Genomic DNA, 20,032 nt, shown 5'->3' on the forward strand with positions numbered 1-20,032 from the left:
GGCGCTCACTCGGTCATGTAACGGGAATGGAAGGAAAACGCACTCGAATTCCCTTTGATTCGGTCGCACAATGACGCCTTTCGTCCGAACAATGGTCATGCGAGGGTAAGATACGTGCTTTTCAAAGGTATTCGGCAACACGACGAAGTTGAGGAAATCAGGCCCGCAAAAGACGAACTACCTGCCGTCGGGTCGGTCCGCGGCCCGAAGAAGAAGAGGGACAGGAAAACGACAGCCGAGGAAGAGAAGTCGTGCGACGGCGGCGTGGAAGGGAATGATTTCGAATAAAAAGGGAGGCACGAGAATGAAACGTGCCGGAACAGGGCACCTACGTCAACATACCGGTTACGCGCGTGAGCATCATCCCCCTCGCTTATGGGAGAAAATTTTCTCACGAAAGAGGAGGAGCGTGGTAGTCGACTTTGTCGAAGACGAACGAAAAACGATCCTTTCATGGACCGCGATCGTTCTTTTTTTTTTTTTTTTCCTCTCTTCTCCTATTTCTTGAAGGAGTCAGGAAAGACTACGCGCTACGACGAAACGGAATATGGATAATCGGTCGGTCGGTCGAGAAAGAGGGGGGAGAGAGAGGGAGGAAGAGAGAGAGAGAGAGAGAGAGAGAAAGAGAGAGAGAGAGAGAGAGAGAGAGAGAGAGAGAGAGAGAGAGAGAGCGTGATATTACTAAAAAAATTGTAGAAACTTTGAAACTACAGTGACGAGCAAAAGTGTAAACACATCTGCCCGCAAGTCTCTGACAACATTTTCGCTAAGAAAAAAGTTGTTTCAAATCACCTCCCGAACCACCCTTTTCAAGGTGTTACAACATTTTTAGGACACCCTGTATATATATATATATCGTAGACTGTGGTCACTTGCGCCGGGAACGGTAGAAATATTCATAACTTAAAGCTCGGGATTTTCATAACACTTCTACACTACACAGTTAGGACTCCTTATACAGTCTTCATAATATTATCGTACATTACATATCATACATCATTTTAGTAACTTTCTTAGGGAGTTGGATCTCCTTATACAGTCTTCACGAAATAAAAAGAAATGTTAGAGACATCGCGCCCACGTTCTTATTGAACAGACTGTAGAGAAAAAGCGTGAGAGAGGTGTGAAAAAAGGGAAGACGAAGCGAGAAAATGAAATTACCGGAGCCGCGAGAGTAGTGTCCCTCTATTAGTATTTACGTAGAAAATGTCAGACCGATAAGTGATTCGCAGCGTTCGCGCTTCTACCGCACCTTCGACTCCCGCTTGCGTTGCTTACGTTACTTACGTTGCTTACATAATAAGCGATGAACTCTCGACTAACTCTTCTCTTCGCCCTTCCCCTCCCTCCCTGCCGCCCCGGTCCGCGGTTACTTCCCCTCTTTTCCTGCTCGTCTCGTTTTCTCGCGATGGCACACGATCGCATCGCGATGGAGGCACGATCAAAACCTTCTCCGCCGACAGCACGGAGGGAAAACGGTCTCGAACGGGAGGGAGCAGAGAACGGGAGATCGACATTATGCCAGAGAATTTCTCCTGGCGATTCTCTTCGTTTCGACAGTCAGCGCCGTCGCCTGTCTTCATCTCATCGCTTATGCGATAACTTTTGCGCAACTCGATTAGGTTGGTTCGCGCGACGAGCACAACCTATTCCGCAATTGTCGCGACTAAGAACGTTGCTGCAGAACGGTTGTTGGAAAGAGCGACCGTCGAGTAGCAAAAATCTCCGTCGCTTCGAACGTCTTTTATCCTTTGGAAAATGTCGGAATCCGGAGTGCTTTCTCGAAGTACTTGGCCGAGAAGGATGTCGAAAGGAAGCTGTAAATATAATGAGAAACTCGCGCGACCCGCTGACGTCCCTTCTCTTCTTCCTTCGAGTCGAAGAAGCTGGTGAAAGACGCGAGTGAACCTTTAGGCGGCCGATCCTCCTCGTAGATTGTTTCATAAGCGTTCCCGATACGGAAAAGTTCATCCGCTCTTACCGAGTGCAACGAGTTCGAGCTGTTGCGCAAGCGATCCGATGCCGAGGACTGTTCGCTCGCTCGATCACACAGTTATTTGCTTCTCTGCCTACTCACGCGTATCCGTATTCATATCTTTGACACGAATGCATACGTAAATACGGTGTTTCGGAAGTCGTGCCAGAATCTTCGAAACGGAACAACTTCCAATCGCTTTGTGTATACCGAATGTTTTATCGTGATTATTTATTTTTGTACTGGGCGCCTTCGTTTAACCTCTTCGGGGATTTTTCTTGTTGTTATCAAAGTTTTGTTCTTTTTGTTGTTGACAGTAATTATAATTATAAACAAACTAAACGTCCACGTATGTAGCCAAGGCCGCGAAGAGGTTAAGGATCCAGTCTAGGGGCTTCTTTGGCAATTGAAAAGAGAAAAAACAATAATAAATGATTTTGTATTTAACAGTTTGAAATTGGCATTTATATATACGCTACCACTCAAAAGTATCTGGACACTTGGTATTTTCAAGAAATCTGTAGTACACGATGTAAGTTATTATTAGACTGCGGATCTTTATGCAAAATAAAATCTTTGTAAACGTACCTACAAAAACTGAACCTAAATAGGAATTTATTTTACTCTGAAAGTATTGTAATATGAACTTTACTTTCAATATGTTTTATATTATTGGTTGCTGTGTCCATTCTATAGTTTCTTGCACGTTCAGATTTTCTATAAATGCATAAAAATCCGCAGTCTAGTTATTATCGTTATGTGATTTTAATTAAAAAATGCTGTAACAAGTATGGATTTAATATACAATAGCAGTATTTCATTGAATAATTTAATCACTTAAGTTGTTTAAATAACAGAAAATGTATGGGATGTATTTGCGCCGCATTATATTTCGTGAGAATCGTAACAAACGGAGTGGAACAATATTAAATTAATATTATCAACCCATAAAAATAACAAAATAAATAGTCAGGATGGCAAGGCTGGTAAACGCAATTATAGGAGCACGCGGTGGTTACGTCGATGAAAAAATGCTAATTAGTTCCTATCGTCTTTTATGAAATATTTAATGAATTATTAGTCAAATATATGTATATTGATTATAATAAAAAATAGGATATATAATATTCAGTGAAATTCATGAATGATTTCATAACGTTTTCAGATAGTTACTATTAGAATTAAGAAAGTGGCCACATACTTTTAATCTGAAGTTTACGTTTAAATATGAGAATACAAATTAACTTTTAACCGTAATTTCTACAGAATAAAATTGCAAAGTAACTCTACGCCATGTACATAGTAGACTATATTTTAACCTAGAACGAAAGATATTCTGATTGCCGGATGCGTGCTGCCCTCTCGCGTGATTCGAATCATCCATTGTCGCATGGACTGGAAAAAGTGTATGTTAAATTTTTAAACAATGTAGTACTAAATCATAAGCGAAACGAATAACAATAAAGCAATAATATCGTAAAATATTAGAACATCGTATCGATGCAAGTGCAAAACACATATTAAGGTGTTTAAATTATTTCAATAATTTTATTAAATATTTTTTGATAATTTATTCATTCTTTATGTACTATATTTAAAATATTACAGTTGAAATGTTATTCTATGATTTCGATGATCATTCTCATGTGAACTGAACGCAAAAGAAACAGGAAACATCTTTATTCTTATACTGAATTCTTAACGCTATAGCTTTTGTATACTACTTATTATTTCATGAGTGGACTGATACGTTTTCTATTTCATTTATAGTTTATTAACTTCCCGTTTTTATTTTACGTTGAATTGAACGACTAAATTAAGCCTGTGTTTGTTATTTTTACAGTATTTTATATATAAAAAGCCATGATGTCTATTTACACATTTTTTTTTTTTAATGGAAACTCCCGAATTGTATCTTATTTTCAACAAAGTATTCAATATATTGACTCACGCTCATTTGTCTAAAATAATAGAAGAAATAATGCTTGTACAGGGTGTCCAAAAAGTCGGGGAGGAGCCGGAAATGGGGGGTAGCTGAGACGATTCTGAACAACAATTTCCTTTGCAAAAATGTCGGATGGGGCTTCGTTAAGGAGATATTACGAGAAAACCTCGACCAATCAGAGCGCGCGGATACCGATGGAGCGGCCGCGGTAGCGAAGGCTACGCGCTAGGCGGCCGCGCTTGTACGCGAACAAGTGACTCGACGTGCATCGAAGGACATTGACGCTGCCGCCTAGCGCGTAACCTTCGCTACCGCGGCCGCTCGAACGGTCTACGCGCGCTCTGATTGGTCGGGGTTTTCTCTTAATATCTCCTTAACGAAGCCCCATCCGACATTTTTGCAAAGGAAATTGTTGTTCAGAATCGCCTCAGCTACCCCCCATTTCCAGCTCCTCCCCGACTTTTGGGACACCCTGTATAGAAGGTTGGAAACCAAGATAAATCAAACTCGCTCATCAGCTTTTTCAAACTAGCTCAAGGCGCGTTTATAATACATCACAGTCACAGAAAGGCCAACCCTGCAACATAATACCACTAGGGATGGATCGATTTTCTAGACAAAGAGAAAGCTTGATTTTAAAATAGACAAAAATAGTAGTCCTGCTTTTAATCGTTGTTTATTTCTTATGGATCGATGCATAAAATCCCCTTTCGTCTCCTGTAACAATTTGTTTAAAAAAAAGGATCTCTTCCCAAACCTAGAAGAAACCACACTGTAGCTAGTTACACATTAAATTTGGTTTTCAACTGAGCATTCCTCCCCTTTACATTTTGTTTAGTTTCAAACCATAGGGATATTATAAATAGAGCAGGGGAATCACACCTCCGGCAATGATGGGCAAAACCCTAGATTTCGAATAAATCTGAAGTTCGCCGACATGTTTGTCTCATTTCCTCTTTCGAACATTTTTCCAAGGTCCGAAATCGCTCTTTGAAAGGAATCGTACAACCAAGGATATAGATTTCACGATGCGAATATTTTTCTGAAAACCTTTTTTTCAGAATTATGTAAATATTTCTTTCTTTAAACTCAATTCTTTCGCCATTTAATTCACCGCCGAAAACCACATAAGAATACCTATTATCAAATTTTTATCGAAAAATTTACTCCTAGGAGATTTCCACACGAGCGACGCTGCCGTAAAATAAAAAAAAAAAAAAAAAAAAACCGAAATCAGAGCTGACCGAGAGCAAACTAAGATAGGAACTATAGCGCAAAGGGGTTGATTTTCCACAATATGCTGTTCCTCGGAAAAGCACATATTTGTAAATCGAACGGAAGAAATTTGATTAGCTTTCGCAGTTACGTGCCCGTTATGTAAACTCAACGCCATTAGCATTCACTCGGTGACCGAATGCCTTGTAAAATTTAAAAAACCGCCGAGTATATCGAGCTGTAACTCGTTGGTAATCTTTGGCAGAGTCCCCCGTACGGCTGATTGCTAATCGCGCCTCCTGAGAAATTCAAGCGGATCTACCTCGATCACGTACAGGCAATTTCAAAAACGGGACACGTTGTCGCGAGCATACTCACGCCCATGCGCGCACCTACGTGATCGGGTTTTGTTTTCCGCGGCCTCGCGTACGCGGAAGAATTATTCCCAAAGGGCCAACCGCTTCACGTTATCCTAGAAAAGGTGTGCGCGCACGCAGCCGTTGGTAGCATTCCTTAACATTAAACCCACCGACGCACCGTCTATACAGTGCGGAACAAAATCGTAGTTGTTAGATCATGGGTGGAAGCAAGAAATAAAATAAGAATATAGTTTTATATTAAATGATATTTTATTCATCGCTTACAAGGGAACATATTCAACTGTCCGTCTCCGATTTTGTTGAAACTTGGTGGGTACGTTTAGCAGATGAAAATAAGGTATACGTATTTTTTTTATAGCTACCCGATCGCAAGTTTAGGGGTTGAAATCACCCCTTGAAGTTTCGGTAGAAAAATGCTATCTCGAAAACTACAACGGATACAAGAAATCTTCTCAGGGAAAAGTTTCACGAGATTAAACACAAAGTGGTCACAGATTTTGTAAAATGTAATTTGTTTATAACAACAACGTTTTTTGTTACGTTACTTCAAGGGATACAAAAATTTATATAACCACAAAAATGAACGAAGATTGCTTTCCGAATCCATTGATATATAATACGATACGTTTGCCTCCTACTTATTCAACCCCTAAACTTGCGAATGGGCAGCTATAAAAAAATACGTATCCCTTGTTTTCATCTGCTTAACGTACCCACCAAGTTTCAACAAAATCGGAGACGGACAGTCGGATTTGTTCCCTTGTTAGTACGTCTTGTTAGTATGAGGAGTGGAATATGCTCGTACCTGCACACGCACTTGACAAATAAACAACGATATATATCGCACGAGTTATAAGATGTCCAAGTGAAACCACGTTATTCTGTGTATCTTGCGAAGACTATGCCGTTAGGAAAGGTGTTGACTTTAAATTGGGACATCGGTTTGTCGCCGTGAAAGAGTCGGGACGAAAGGGGAAGGAAAATAGCGGAATAGAGGAAATTTTGTTTGATCTAAGCAACAGAACCGGCTTACGCGTACAAGCACCTCCGACTGCGCGAGCCACGCTTTCCTCGTGACATAATATTATTTAACCCAGAATAATACCGTGTACGTTGCTTGCGTAACGATAGAATTCGCGTGCCGGTAATTCGCGACACGGCTACGAACGCGGGGCTGGTTCTTTTTATTATATAAACGTACGAGTTGCGCTGTACGAGTAAACGACCGCCGCGAGGCGCGGCAGCGACTCCGCCGGCGCAGAAAGTTTTCTTCGTGGAAACCGGTGAAGTTTTCAGACGGCTTCCGGCCGAATCGACCGACTACCGACCGACGAAAGAACGCCGAAACGAAGATAATGCTATGCGGAGTACGACGTTAAAACGTTCTATGTAGCATTGGTATTCCAGAAAGCGCGCACACGCTTCTCATCGAAGAGCAACGAGGAAAGTTGGAGAATGTCGTGCCGTTGCATCGCTAACGCGATTCTTTGCTCATGATTCCACTTTCGTGAGTCCTCGTGATTCCCCGTAACTCGTGGCTCGCGATTCGGCCCTAAAGGTCGACGAGAAACGCGAGTTCCACTCACTTACGTAACTCTGTTTCTTCTCTTTTACTTCGGTCTTCTCACTTGTTGCTACCACAGTCACCTTCGAGATGAACATTATTTTGTGCAATTTATACGTAGAAAATACTATCGGCAATTCAATTTTGAAATCCCTACTGTAAACGATAAATTCAACTATGAAATTCCTACATTTGTAGAAATAAAATGTCGCTAGGTTTAGCGTTAAATAGTTCTTCATTTGCGTCACATCTGCTACTTGGTCATTAGCGATAGATTCCATTTGGGTTTCTATTTAGATGGTCGAACTACATACCATTGTAGATATTCCAGCATTGTATGCAGTGGGTGTAGAATGTATTCGTACACCGATCAATTTCCCAAGAAACTTTTGTGTGAAATTGTAGTTTCTTAACTTCTTTTTTTATTATTTATGATACTTTAAATATTCTCGGAAATTTCTAAGATAGACATAGTCCAAGCAACATTTACTGGTTAATAGAATTTGTGAAATTCACAAAAAAATGCGAAAAGTGGGTAAAAGTATAGAATCAATAAGTATTTGTACGTTTCTTATGACGAACCATTTACAGTACAGTTTATAACGTAAACACATTAGTTTATGGCTCCATACGAATTAGAAAATATCGAATTTCCAGTAAAGTACTTTTAAAAGTGGCTCTAATAGAGAAATGGAAAAAGATCCCACTATAAATATCTATATTTTTAGTTAATTTAGTTAATTTAATCAGAAGAGTTGCAATAATTATAAAATGAAAAGGAAATCCCACGAAGGAAGTATTATATACTTATAAATTAACGTGAATTTCTTTTCTTTTTTTTTCTTTTCTTTTAATGGAGTTAAAAATTAAACAGTCGTGCGAATACTTATTGCTTCGATAATTCTATCGATTAATTGGTTTTTTCTTGTTAATTTCGCAACTCACATAAATACCTAGTTTTTTGTAATCTATCTATTCCAGAGATTTCCGAGAATATGTAGGATGTCATTGTTTATAAAAAATAAGTTAATAAATTACAATTTTACATAGTTTTTTTTGGAAATTGATCGGTGTACGAATAGTTTCTACACCCGCTGTAAGTATAAACTTTACTCGTTATAATCTTCTGCTTCTTCACAATCTTAAATGCGTCCTCGAAACGGGTTTCCAGTGTTTCCACTGTATAACTTTCAACGGGGCATACGTAAGCTGTACAATTTCCGATTTGCAGCATCTATTGCGATGACGCAACACGCACAGACCACTTCGCGAGAGGTACATACTCTCAACCGCTCCTGCAATTATGTTGACGCAACACCGAGAGACGGTCGGATTCGCTTTCTCTCATCTTTCTAGCGCTCGTCGCATCTTTTCATTATCCATTGTTCCAATGTGTCTCTCCATTCTTTCAGTAGTTCCGAATAAAGCAGGAAAAGACGATCTAGATGTAAGATGAGCGAATCATTTACATTAATTGTGTACCAATCGCAAAACTTGCTAAGAACTAATGCAAACGTATTCTACATACACAAACGAAAGATTCGCTTTTTATAATACTCCAATACAACATTTTTTTTTTTTTAATGACACGAAGAACGTATTACAAATTCAACAAAATTCATTTACTTATATGCATCCTAGGTGTAGAAAATTTGAAATGTCTCGTACTACTTGTACAGATGGAACACACGTATACAAGGTGTTTCATTTAAAGTGGAATAGTTAAATATCTCACGTGGAGATGAAGCTAACAAAACAATGTTTTTACAAAAATTGTCTGGTACGAAGGGATAAATTATGTAGAGTAAGTAATCTTTTTCTAAGCGAAGTGCTGTGGGAGATTTGATAAACATATTAACTTTTTAAATGGAACCTTTAAGCATTTTAATAAACATAGCTTAGTAAACTCGTATAATCTTGTCAGATAATCCGTTTTCCATGTTTGTAATCCGATAGTGTCGCGTAGAACTAGATTTGCTGTAGCATAACAGACATAACAGTAACATAACTAATACGACAAGAATTTAGCTCGCAAGAAACTACCGCGTGGTCGTAAATGGTTGTAACACGAATGTCTTCCAGTACCAGTTATAACCACAGGTCTATAAATTAAATATCTACCTCATTTTTTCATTTCAGATGAGGAGAACAGCTGGAATCGTGGCAGCCATTTCTTTTTTTTTTTACAGCGGTCTCTTTCGACGGTTCAAGATGCGAAAAAAAATTATATTTCTGCTTGAAAGAATTTGTATGGTTTGTTTAAACACAATTCTGTAATTTAATGATCGAAAAAGAAAAAAGCCCAAGAAAATGAAAATAACTGGCCGTCACATAGTACGACCCCCTAATGTTGAAGTAATGTTGAACTCTTTCCAATTTATTTCCAATTTATTTACTGTCTGCGTGTGCTCCAAATGGCCAAACATAATTTTGACTATCTTTTGAAATTAGTTTTATTCTTTGAGGTTTGTCCTAAATAAACATCTGACTCGATGGACCAAATACCTCAAATCTATATATTTGTACATTTTCAATAATCTTTTAATAACGGTGTATCGTAAAATGCATTAAACTGAATTGCGATACCATTAGTAGAACTTAGTTGTAAAATGTTTTGATTTGACTGTCCAAGTCCCTCGGCGTTAGACTCCTATTCAATACTGTGCTTCGTAAAGCATTCTCGGTTGCCTCGCATCGATGCTGTTTTCGTAGCGTTTTTCATTTCTTGCATTTAAAATTCATAGGATAAAGATATGAGAATCAAATTTTACAGCATTAATAAAGAATATTTTATTACAGATATACACATTAAAGGAATAAACGTACGTCTCCGATTTTAGTGATTCGTTGCACGATCATCGGAAGAAAGAACCTGGAAGACTGCGTCTGTTCGAAGATCGCATAATAAGTTGCGCTCGTTAGGATGAAGACGAGAGAAAATATTTCGTTTTCGAAGAATCATGTGAATTGATTGTGTACTAATCGCAAAACTTGCTATGAACTAATGCAAACGTATTCTATCTATATATACGTACATAAACGAAAGACTCGCTTTTCATAATACTCCAATGCAACATTTTTTTTTTTTAATGACAAAAAGAACGTATTACAAATTCAAAAAAAATTCATTATTGAACCCTTCTTATTGGACTGTTCGTATAACCGGAAAACGTAATCACCTTGGCACACGATACAAAGTAGAATCAAGCTTATACGGTCGATCATGCATAACAGGGTCCGGCAAAGAAAGAATGCGAAGCAAGTACGGTCTCCGTACAACGTAATACATAAGCCGGATGGGTTCGTCTCGTGTTCCAAGTATTACTACAGTGATGTTCACGTGCCGAGACTGGCGATCCGCAAATGTTGCGCGCGACTAGCATCTTCGTCCACCTTCGCCCACCGGGTTTTGCCCCTTCCTTGCCTTTTCCATGGGAACGTTGACTTCGAGGCGTGGCGCCGGAACTCGAGAAACGTCCTAGCTCGGCAACGTCCTCGGAAATTACATGTGTCGACCGCGTTCCATCGACAACCGCCCCTGCTACCGATCGTGTGATTAAATCTACGATCGTCAGCACCTGGTTCTTGTACTCTCGCTAATCCGTCACCATTGGAAATACCTTCGACTACATAATGCCAGTTGCTAACTTCAGGGCTTACGTCAACATCTTGTGCCGACATGTGGACCAATATGGATTACAGAGTGCTCCATAAGTTTAGTCCAAGGGTCGCTCCTATGGCTGAGGGCCATACCCGAACCCACCCGAAGGTGATGGGTTTGTGAAACGACAAACGGGCGCCTAATGTAACTGATTATTAGTACCAGTTACCACTGGTAAGGGTTCTTATTCTAACGAACCCACACAGACCGACCGGGAAAGAGAACGGAAAGACGATAGGCCCGCAGGAAAACTCGGATGTTTTGAGTAGGGCTGTTCAAGTATCCGAAAAAATCAAGCCGAGTTGGACTCGGCTCGAAGTCACGAGCCGAGTCGAGTACTTGAAAAAGCCAAGTAACTTGAAAGATTCAAGCTACCCGAAAGAAACCAAGTAACTCGAATTTTTCAAGCTACCCGAATAGAATCGAGCGGTCCGAAAGAACCAAGCGGCCCGAAAGAACCGGGCAACTGGAATGGTTTCAAGCTTTTCCGAGTACACGTGTTAGTCCGCCGCCGGACGACAATGGTATCAGAAAAAGGACGTAGCAAACTAGACCCAAAGAAGGGTCCATCATTTGGTCCCTTGGTGGATGGTCCATCCACCAAGGATCGACCATCATTTTCCCTATTTCTTATCGGATCTTAACGGATGTATTACCAATCGATTCCTTATGTTATCCCGATGAAAATGCTACCAGACACGATACAATTCGGATTACTTAGAAGGAAATTATACGGAAAAAATGATTTGCACGCTTCTTGCCTATCTTCGTTAAAAATAGTCCGATTTACATAGTGTTTAGTAGCGTTTTCGTCAGGAAAACGTAAGTAATCCATCGGCGTTACTCCCGTAATAATACGATGCATATGAAGTGAAATCGGGCGATTACTGAAAGCCATAAATCAAGGGTTGAACCATCCAAAGCCACATGTTAACTATATATGTAATGGCAGAAGGCTAAGGTGCGGGAAATGCATACGAAAAAGAACAATAGTAATTATTGAATCGAATAATAAATAAATGATGCGATAAATAAAATCGAATCGATTTTATTTGTATCGTTCTTTTTTGTACGCATTTCCCGCACCTTAGCCTTCTGCCATTGCATATGTAGTTAACTAATAGTATAAATAATAAGAAAAATACATTGCCAAAACTGCACCTTATTATTTAAATTTTATAGAATTGCTTTCCTGTCTACCAACTTACCATTCCGTCTTCTGACAATTGTTATCCCGGTTTTGTTAAGCGATAAATAATATAAAAACGAATTCGTCAGAACTGCACCTTGTCGTTAAAATTTAAACGATTTTTTTACAACTTCATCGACTTCTGGCAACATTTAAGTCCCGACCTAGACTTCTGGCAGTACGCTTTACGCGATTTCTACAGTTAAAAGCTATAACTACACACAATTTCAGGGCTGCACACGAAAATTTTATTTTGATTAAAAATTAACACGTTTGATTGCCCGCCCACGCTTCCAGCCCCGGGAGCGACTTTCGGCTACAGCGCTATTGTCTTTGTTATCTAGTAAGGAGTGTTTTTAGATACAAATTTTCGCTGCACCTTATCATTCCTGATTTTCGTAGCCAGCTCTTATACTAACGCGTGCGAGTAGAGCTGTCGCCGTTACGCGACAGCCAATTGAGCTGCCTCGCCAACTCCTGAGCAACGGACAATAGGTCGTCCCTCCAATAAACATTTAACCAACTAACTCGTTGTTTCTCTGGCAATCTTTTTATTTGTTCCCGCTATTCTTCTTTCCGTACCCTTTTATATGTACAGTACAATTATCGTTTGCTTATACAAGTGCGCGTGAGATATCAAATACTGTTGTAGAGACACGATAGTTTGAGTAATATACATACATACATATAAAAGTGTAAACCTAGCGTAAATAAATCGACTCATAAACCCGACTGATCTCCTAACAGTTAGTTCGACTAACGTTACATCACTTATACGTACAGTGGCGTATAAAATTCTTTGGTTTCGTTTCTTTAAATACGTAGCATAACAACCTTGTGCGTATTCACGTAGAACCAAGTGGAATACTGGTCGACTAATTCGTAGTGATAATTTGAGGATTTAAACATCTATAATACTGTTGCGTTTCTTCTCGACGTCCGTGGCATCCAAATCGTTTCCCAAACTACCAACTCTTCCTCTCAAGCCGATACCGGGACCGACTTGTCCTGTCGCTTTTAACTTTTCTTGCATTTGCGCGAGAATATCCTGCATTCTTCTTATCTGTAAAAATTTGGAAGAACATCACTGAAGTAGGGATTGAAATTGCTGGCACGAGCTATCGTTCAAAATCATCGTGTAAATGTTCATTCGAAAAGAGCTGCGAGCAACCCAAACCACATATGGGTGACGTGGCGATCAACGTGTTAAACATGATAGTTAAATGTATAAATTTTACTTCCTCCTTTTCCTTACCTCTTCGTCCTTCTGCAAGAGTAAACGGTCCGTGTCGGATATACTATTTTCGAAATGCGGTCCCGAGTCTCTCTTCAGTTTGCTATAAACAGATGAAAACCATCCATGTTTATGCCGATCAATTGACCCGTTCGATAGATTCAAAATGTTAAACTGAATTAGAAGGACGAAAGGAGAAACCAGAAGATAGAGGGATGCAATATACACACATCAAAACAGAATAAAGTAGTACAGTAAAGTCTCCATAAATGCACAAATATCTCTACCATAAATGCACTGAAACCATCCCCCACCAACCGGAGGGTATACACCTTGGGATGTCGAGGTGTTCGATGCCGACGAGTTTCGAACGTAGAGAAAGACAGCGAATAAAGAAGAGGACGGAGCGAAAACACCAGGGTATGTCGACGAGACAATTTAATGCAACGGTGAAACTTTTATATTATTAACTTTTTTTGCTGTAAAACTTTTACCATCGCGTTCCTGACTATTTTCTGATTAAAACGAGACCAAACACGACGTAATTCGTAACATATTTACTTGTAACAACTTATTATGTATTATACAGGGTGTCCCAAAAATGTTGGAGTTCCTTGAAAGGGGTGGTTCGGAGGGGGGTGGTGGTGGTTTGAAACAACTTTTTCCTTAGCGAAAATGTTGCTCGGGGCTTCGTTAAAGAGATATTAACGGAAAACTCCGACCAATCAGAGCGCGAGCATGCTGGCGGAGGAGTTATGATCATTTAAATTTCCGACGCGAAATCCGCCATTTATTTCTGAAATATTCTCATACATCCGGAGCAAGGTATAACCTAGTGAAAATGCAATACTTATTTACATGCGTAAATACCTCCGTTCCCGAATCGCTTGCTGGGAAATTTGGGAAATGCATTGCGCTCGGAAATTCTCGTAATGCACATCCTGCGTAACATCTTTGAGATCTTGCATGTGCGTCGATATCAGCATCGTTCTTAGTTTGACGAAATCACTGTGCTTCGGGTTCTCCACTGCGCTCGGTTGAAAATAAAATGTTAATCACTTCGATGATTAACATTTTCGTGGTAATTGTACATAGTGGTTAACAATTTCGTGGTAAATTTCGTAAAAAATTATGATGCTCGGTTAAAGTTTTCTATGCTCAAATAAATGTCTCATATGCAGTACTTTTCAGCTTTGCAGTGCACTTATGCGTCTCTAACTTTTATAGTGGTTCACGTATTAACACTTTGTGCTCGAGTGGCGTCTCTAGGACGACATATGTAACTTAAAAGTAACTTTTTGAACGTACAATTTCAATTTTACTTATACCAGAATACAATTAATTATTAATTGAAAAAAATAATACACCGAGTCGTGAATGCTGGTAGATGATTCTTTTCGAAGTAGAGTTTTTGGTTTTACAGAAACTTATTAGAAAAATGCCTCGAGCGCAAAGGGTTAACTCTTTTAACTCTGGTGGGACACGTACATCCCCGTGAATATTTCTGATTGCCTTCACGCATGGCATCATTCGCCTTTGAGAATATTGGTAATATGAAGTCCAAGTAAGTTACCTTCTACTACTCCCCAGGGATATTGGCGACCACGGACCTTCTTTCCCGCAACTTCGAGCACCGTTGAACTGCCGACCACAGCGAATGGAATACACGCCTTAAGCTCTTTATCTTGTTGCTTAAATTCCTCGTCTTCATCACTGTCGCAGTCCGGAAACTGGTATATCTGCGTGCAAAGTATCAGGGATCCTTTTATACAGGGCCGATTTGTTTAAAGCGACATGGATAAATTTCTTGTGACGGGATAAATATATCGAAAAAATGATTTTTGCACAAGTTATTTGGTTTGAAGTGACAAATTATATGGAGCAAATAATTTTTTTGTAAATTAAGCAGTGAGGTTTAACATACAAATTAATTTTTTTAAATAGAACCTTGTAAATTTTTAACAGCGGTAAAGTAGTATTTGTGTAGACAAATTCATCGAGGCAGGTACGTGATTATTTATTGTAATATCATCCATTTTATCCAAAGGACACGATTTGTATCTGAAGGCCACGGTTAGTGTTAACCAGACCTGAGAATTTTTTAAATGACATTATTCGAGATATTATTTTATTTCATAATTATCTTCACACCTGTGATCATTTTCGAAATAAAATTATTTGATATCAGGTAAAATCGCAAGTAGGTACACGACGATTTTGAATTTTTGAAGATGAAACAGCAAACAATTCCATGTTTGTTATCCAAACTCAACTAGAAATAAATATATTGACATTTTGGCAAAATGAATGATCGATTTGTCTACGTCAAACGGTTATTCGATTATAAAAGACGTTTAACCAAAGTATATGACACGTTTTGCGACAATGATAGACAGATTCAGACAAAAATCTCTCAAATAATAATTACACACGTAACATTGAGAATAATTTCTCATTATTTCTTATAAATTTGGAAAAAAAAAAGAAACCAAATAGTTGGTTACTTGAAATAGCTATTACTTCAAATGAAATTTATATTGTTTTCATTTCCAAACAACTGTATTGAAAATAACGGTTCGAAATAAATTATTTGTAACAGTTGTTTCACATTTTCATTTCAATTAAAATTTGCCCAGATCTGGTATCAACCCCGACAAAGTTCTTACTCAAAGGCCCTGAATCTCGTTTAATCGCATAAAACACCAAAACGAATTGAAAGGAAAGATTAGACGTTACCTGAATTTCGTGTTCTTCGATGTCAGCAAGGATGCGATCTTTCAATTTCTTCACTTCGTACGTAGTCAGTGTATCCGCCTTCGCTATCACGGGGACAACGTTCACTTTACGATGCAATCGTCTGAGTATTTCCAAATCGAGCTGCCTGAGTCTACGTAAAGAGGAAGTAAAAGGGGAGCAAAAAATGTGATATTGGCAAGCTCATAAGGGAAGTAAACGATCTATAGCTCGAGTTGAGAATTAGAGAAGTGAACAGAGATGAAGATCATCGTTAATGTAACGTAATGGCATGAAAATTAGACGCGAACTGGGCCGTTGGTTGTTGTTGAGTTTTTTTAGAATTTTGATTTTTTTTTTTTTTTTTTTGTTTCGACGTGGATGATCTACCCTGAAACTACGTTTTTTAAGTCTGTGATGAAGAGATCTCTAGAGATAATGAAGCAATCTGTTAGGTCTAGCGGAAAGTTCTGTCCGTTTTTAGAATGAAACAAAATAATAAATTTCTCATACCTCGAATCAATTTTGTTGGATAACGTAATTTTTATTATTATTTATGACATCTTGCCAGTGTGATTGCAATTTGTATATCGTTTTTAACGAATATGCGCATACTCGTTGAAACTTGTTGTAACCGGAATGGTCAGAACTTTCCGGTAGACCTAATACTTCAAATTTAATTGAGCATGTCCCAAAAATATTGATCTATGGCTGGTACTAGAATTACCGTTACATCTACATTCCCATTTCATTTTTTTACAACGACAACGTTTCGTCAACGTTTAGGCTAAATAGAAGAATTTTTCTTATAAAGAAAAAACACACGTAGGCACATTTATACAGGGTGTCTCAAAAATATTGGAAGTCCTTGAAAAGAGTGGTTCGGGGGGTGATTTGAAACAACTCTTTCCTTAGCGAAAATGTTGTCCGAGGCTTCGTTAAGGAGATATTAACAGAAAAGCCCGGACCAATCAGAGCGCGAGTACGCCGTCGGACCGCCCCGCAGTAGCGTAGGCTACGCGCTCTGATTGGTCAGTGTTTTCCGTTAATATCTCCTCAACGAAGCCTCGGACAACATTTTCGCTAAGGAAAAAGTTGTTTCAAATCACCTCCCGAACCACCTCTATCAATGTGTTACAACATTTTTGGGACACCCTGTATATAAAAAGAACCTACTTGAATTTTCTGTTTCATATGATCCCTGGCGCCATTTCTTTCAATGCCGAGAATCTTTGTTCATTTCAGATGCCTATAAATAACAGCTTACAAATGAGAAAGCTTTTATGATTCTCATATGCACCGTAGAGAAACCAACGAGAAAACATGATAAATTAAAACTCTTTCAGGGCCAATACTTTAAGAAACTTGAGTTACAGTTTACGTACTTCCCTTATCAATAAAAAATGGAAATCAAAGTCGAGCCCGCATACCCGTGACCGTAAGGAGGGATAAAGTATAAACAACAGTGTACTCGGTTATCCTGAATGTTCTTCCTGTTTAGTCCGCTTTCGTCAGTAAAATATTGGCGAAACTGTTCGTCTATGTAGGCCGAGCACGCTTTCCAAGTGTCTTCACAGTTCACCGCATCGCCAAATCCTAAACACACCGACTTGATCGTTTGCATGGAAACAAGAGTTGATGCTCAATTAAAACTTGTAACATTTAATTAAATCTCTCATAATCCTTTTCAGTCTCGCAGTATGGTTATTAGTCTTTAACTCCTGGCAATAATTCATTCGTTAATATTATTTCCATAATCGTTATTCTTATTTATATCTTTTGCGATGCTTTTTATTACTACTTAGTCAATATTTAGATATTTAGTAATAAAATTAGTTTTACACCCCTTTTGGACTTTTTGGAGTAGCAGAACTTGTAACGAAATTATTTATTACTTTAAGAAATTACTGAAAGAATATTTGTGTACGAGTATGATTTTAAAAATAAGAGAATTGTTTATATGCACCTTTTATTCGAACTCTGTAGCCACGTTTTTGTGTTCTTACTTTTATTTTCTAAACCTTTCTTGTTTGTTTAATATATTAAATATACAATGTATATATAATGTATATATTACATAGGACAGCTGTGTTTTATTTCGGTATAATTAGGACATTAACCTCAACAAATTCCACAGTGAAAAATTACCGTTTAAAAGAAAATGCCATATCCCAAAGATTTCTGTGCGAAATGATTTAAAAGTATCACCAAATATGTTTCAAAACGTATCTAAAATGTTCTCGAAGTTCCATAAACGTTTTTATAAACTCTTCTCTGTAAAAAATAAATATCCGGAAATACGCTCAATATTTGGCCTTCTGAATTGAATGCAGGTATTCTTATCAGGTTCTCGACGGTGAATTAAATGTGTGTAATGGAATTTGAAAAGAAGTTTTTTATGATTTTGGAAAAAAAAATAATCGTATACCATTCAAAGAGCATATAAACAAAATTTGATTCGGATAATTTCATGTTTGAGGAACCAATTACAATTTTCCGGGGACACATTTTTATGAAAATCAGCTATCAGTAATATAAAGTTCCACATAAAATTTTAAAAGTATGTACTCTTGTGTGATTTCCGTCTGAAACGAATTAAAAATATTACCAAATATGTTTCCAAACATATCTAAAATGTTCTCAAAAGTTACGTAAACGTTTCTTATAAACTCTTCTCTGTAAAAAAAAAAAAATATCCCGAAATACACTCGGTATTTAGCCTTCTAATCTACATAGTTTCCTCCACGTGTAGTAATACGTTGAAAAACAAAAACCGTATTGCAAAGACCTAACGGTGTTCCCCACCGAACGTCCTAAACATCTTCAGACAGAAATCCCCCCTTCAAACCTTCTCAAACCTTCTCAAACCTTCTCAAACCTTCTCAAACCTTCTCAAACCTTCTCAAACCTTCTCAAACCATCTCAAACCTTCTATGGTTTTAAGGTTCAACGGGGCATCAATTTCTTAACTGACGATTCCGTGTACATTTTAGTCGTTCAAACGTAGAGCAACAAAGGTGCCATACCTGGTGTATCAACAATTGTCAAACGTAATCTGACACCGCGTTCTTCGATGTCCATCGTCTTCTTCTCTATCGTCGTTGTTTTTTCAATGCGTTCTATAAAATCAATGATTCGGGGGTCAAGGTGCTGCTTAAGCCGGCGACTGACTTGCAACAGAATATTGTAAGTAACGTAACGCGAGCATTCGCTTAGTTTGGCGGACTAACGAGCGACGTACCGAGCCGTTCTTGCGCTCGGTTCGCGCTCGACCGTGCTCCACTGGTCTGTCGGTTTTTTCGACGAACCTCTTTGATCGTCTACTTTTCACTGAACTGAGTAAGAAGCATCGAGAGAGAATTCAGCCGAGAGTTCGAGGCGGGCATTCGTGATTCCAAAAAGGACCTTCAAATGTTAACGTTGGCGTCGAACCGTAAAATTCGTGCCGAGCAGTTACATTAACAGCGTTCTGTTGCAAGTCGGTCGCCTGCTTTAGATCGCGAATCTGTTATACACGTTCGCTACTAACCTGCGGCATCGGGTATACGTCGTTCTTTGTAAAGATCTCCAAGAAACAGACTGTTTATCAAGGTGGATTTCCCAAGACCGCTCTCTCCCAGTACCATCAGGGTGAACTCGAACCCCCTTTTAACCGATTTTCTGTGCACTTGCTCGGGTAAGGTTGCAAATCCGATATAGTCCCTGTCTTGATGAACAAGATAAAACGATTAAACGGTGTGAAGCTTTTCTCCTTTATTTATTGTTTCTTCTCTCCTTTTCGTTTCTTTCGTTTCCTACTGTCCGTCTCCATCCCCGTAATACTCTCTCCTCTCGCGTTCCCTCTCGAAAGAAGAGAAGAAGACGAGACCTAAAATCAAAGGCATACACACGTACCGCCGGACATATTCACCACACGCGACGACACTTTGCCAGTGTCGAAATATCAACACTGAAAGACCGTTAGGATGGTGTTAGAGCACCGCACGGAACATGAATGAGGGTAGATCGCTACTGTTCTATCGCCCCCAGGATTCCGCTGCGCTGGCGCATTCGGCCCGACCGATCAATAACATACTCTACTGTGAATTCCAGCCTGTACTTTTACGATAGTTCCCTGCTTGCCAAACTCGCAGGTT

At 38.9% G+C, this 20,032-nt stretch overlaps 2 protein-coding genes across 5 annotated transcripts in view; one reads left to right on the top strand and one right to left on the bottom strand.

Annotated features, from left to right (window-relative positions):
• Positions 1–20,032, top strand: part of LOC128888367 (pro-resilin-like) — a 35,170-nt gene that overhangs the window by 12,463 nt on the left and 2,675 nt on the right. The window lies entirely within an intron of this gene.
• On the bottom strand, positions 12,136–20,027 carry LOC128888359 (septin-2). Of its 3 annotated transcripts, none has more exons than XM_054145133.1 (9): positions 19,791–20,027; positions 19,426–19,602; positions 18,923–19,015; positions 17,327–17,492; positions 15,900–16,050; positions 14,737–14,902; positions 14,022–14,190; positions 13,185–13,266; positions 12,136–12,992 (listed from the first exon to the last, which is right to left on the bottom strand). In XM_054145133.1, the coding sequence occupies exons 1-9, from the start codon at positions 19,798–19,800 to the stop codon at positions 12,831–12,833; spliced, it is 1,176 nt and encodes a 391-aa protein (XP_054001108.1). In that variant the 5' UTR covers positions 19,801–20,027; the 3' UTR covers positions 12,136–12,830. The 3 variants fall into 3 exon arrangements, with proteins under 3 accessions (XP_054001108.1, XP_054001111.1, XP_054001110.1); XM_054145136.1 differs by having other exon boundaries at positions 12,140–12,992; positions 19,426–19,598; positions 19,791–20,023; XM_054145135.1 differs by having other exon boundaries at positions 12,261–12,992; positions 14,034–14,190; positions 19,791–20,013.

This window comes from Hylaeus anthracinus, unplaced genomic scaffold (assembly GCF_026225885.1).
Source record: "Hylaeus anthracinus isolate JK02 unplaced genomic scaffold, UHH_iyHylAnth1.0_haploid 11994, whole genome shotgun sequence".
Taxonomy (NCBI): Eukaryota; Metazoa; Arthropoda; class Insecta; order Hymenoptera; family Colletidae; genus Hylaeus; species Hylaeus anthracinus.

Excerpts from the sequence above, each read along its gene's own strand:
- LOC128888359 (XM_054145133.1), bottom strand. Across the intron at positions 19,016-19,425 it reads ACGTATACCCGATGCCGCAG|AACGCATTGAAAAAACAACG; the intron begins GTTAGTAGCGAA and ends TTGATTTTATAG. Across the intron at positions 14,903-15,899 it reads TCGAAGAACACGAAATTCAG|ATATACCAGTTTCCGGACTG; the intron begins GTAACGTCTAAT and ends CTTTGCACGCAG.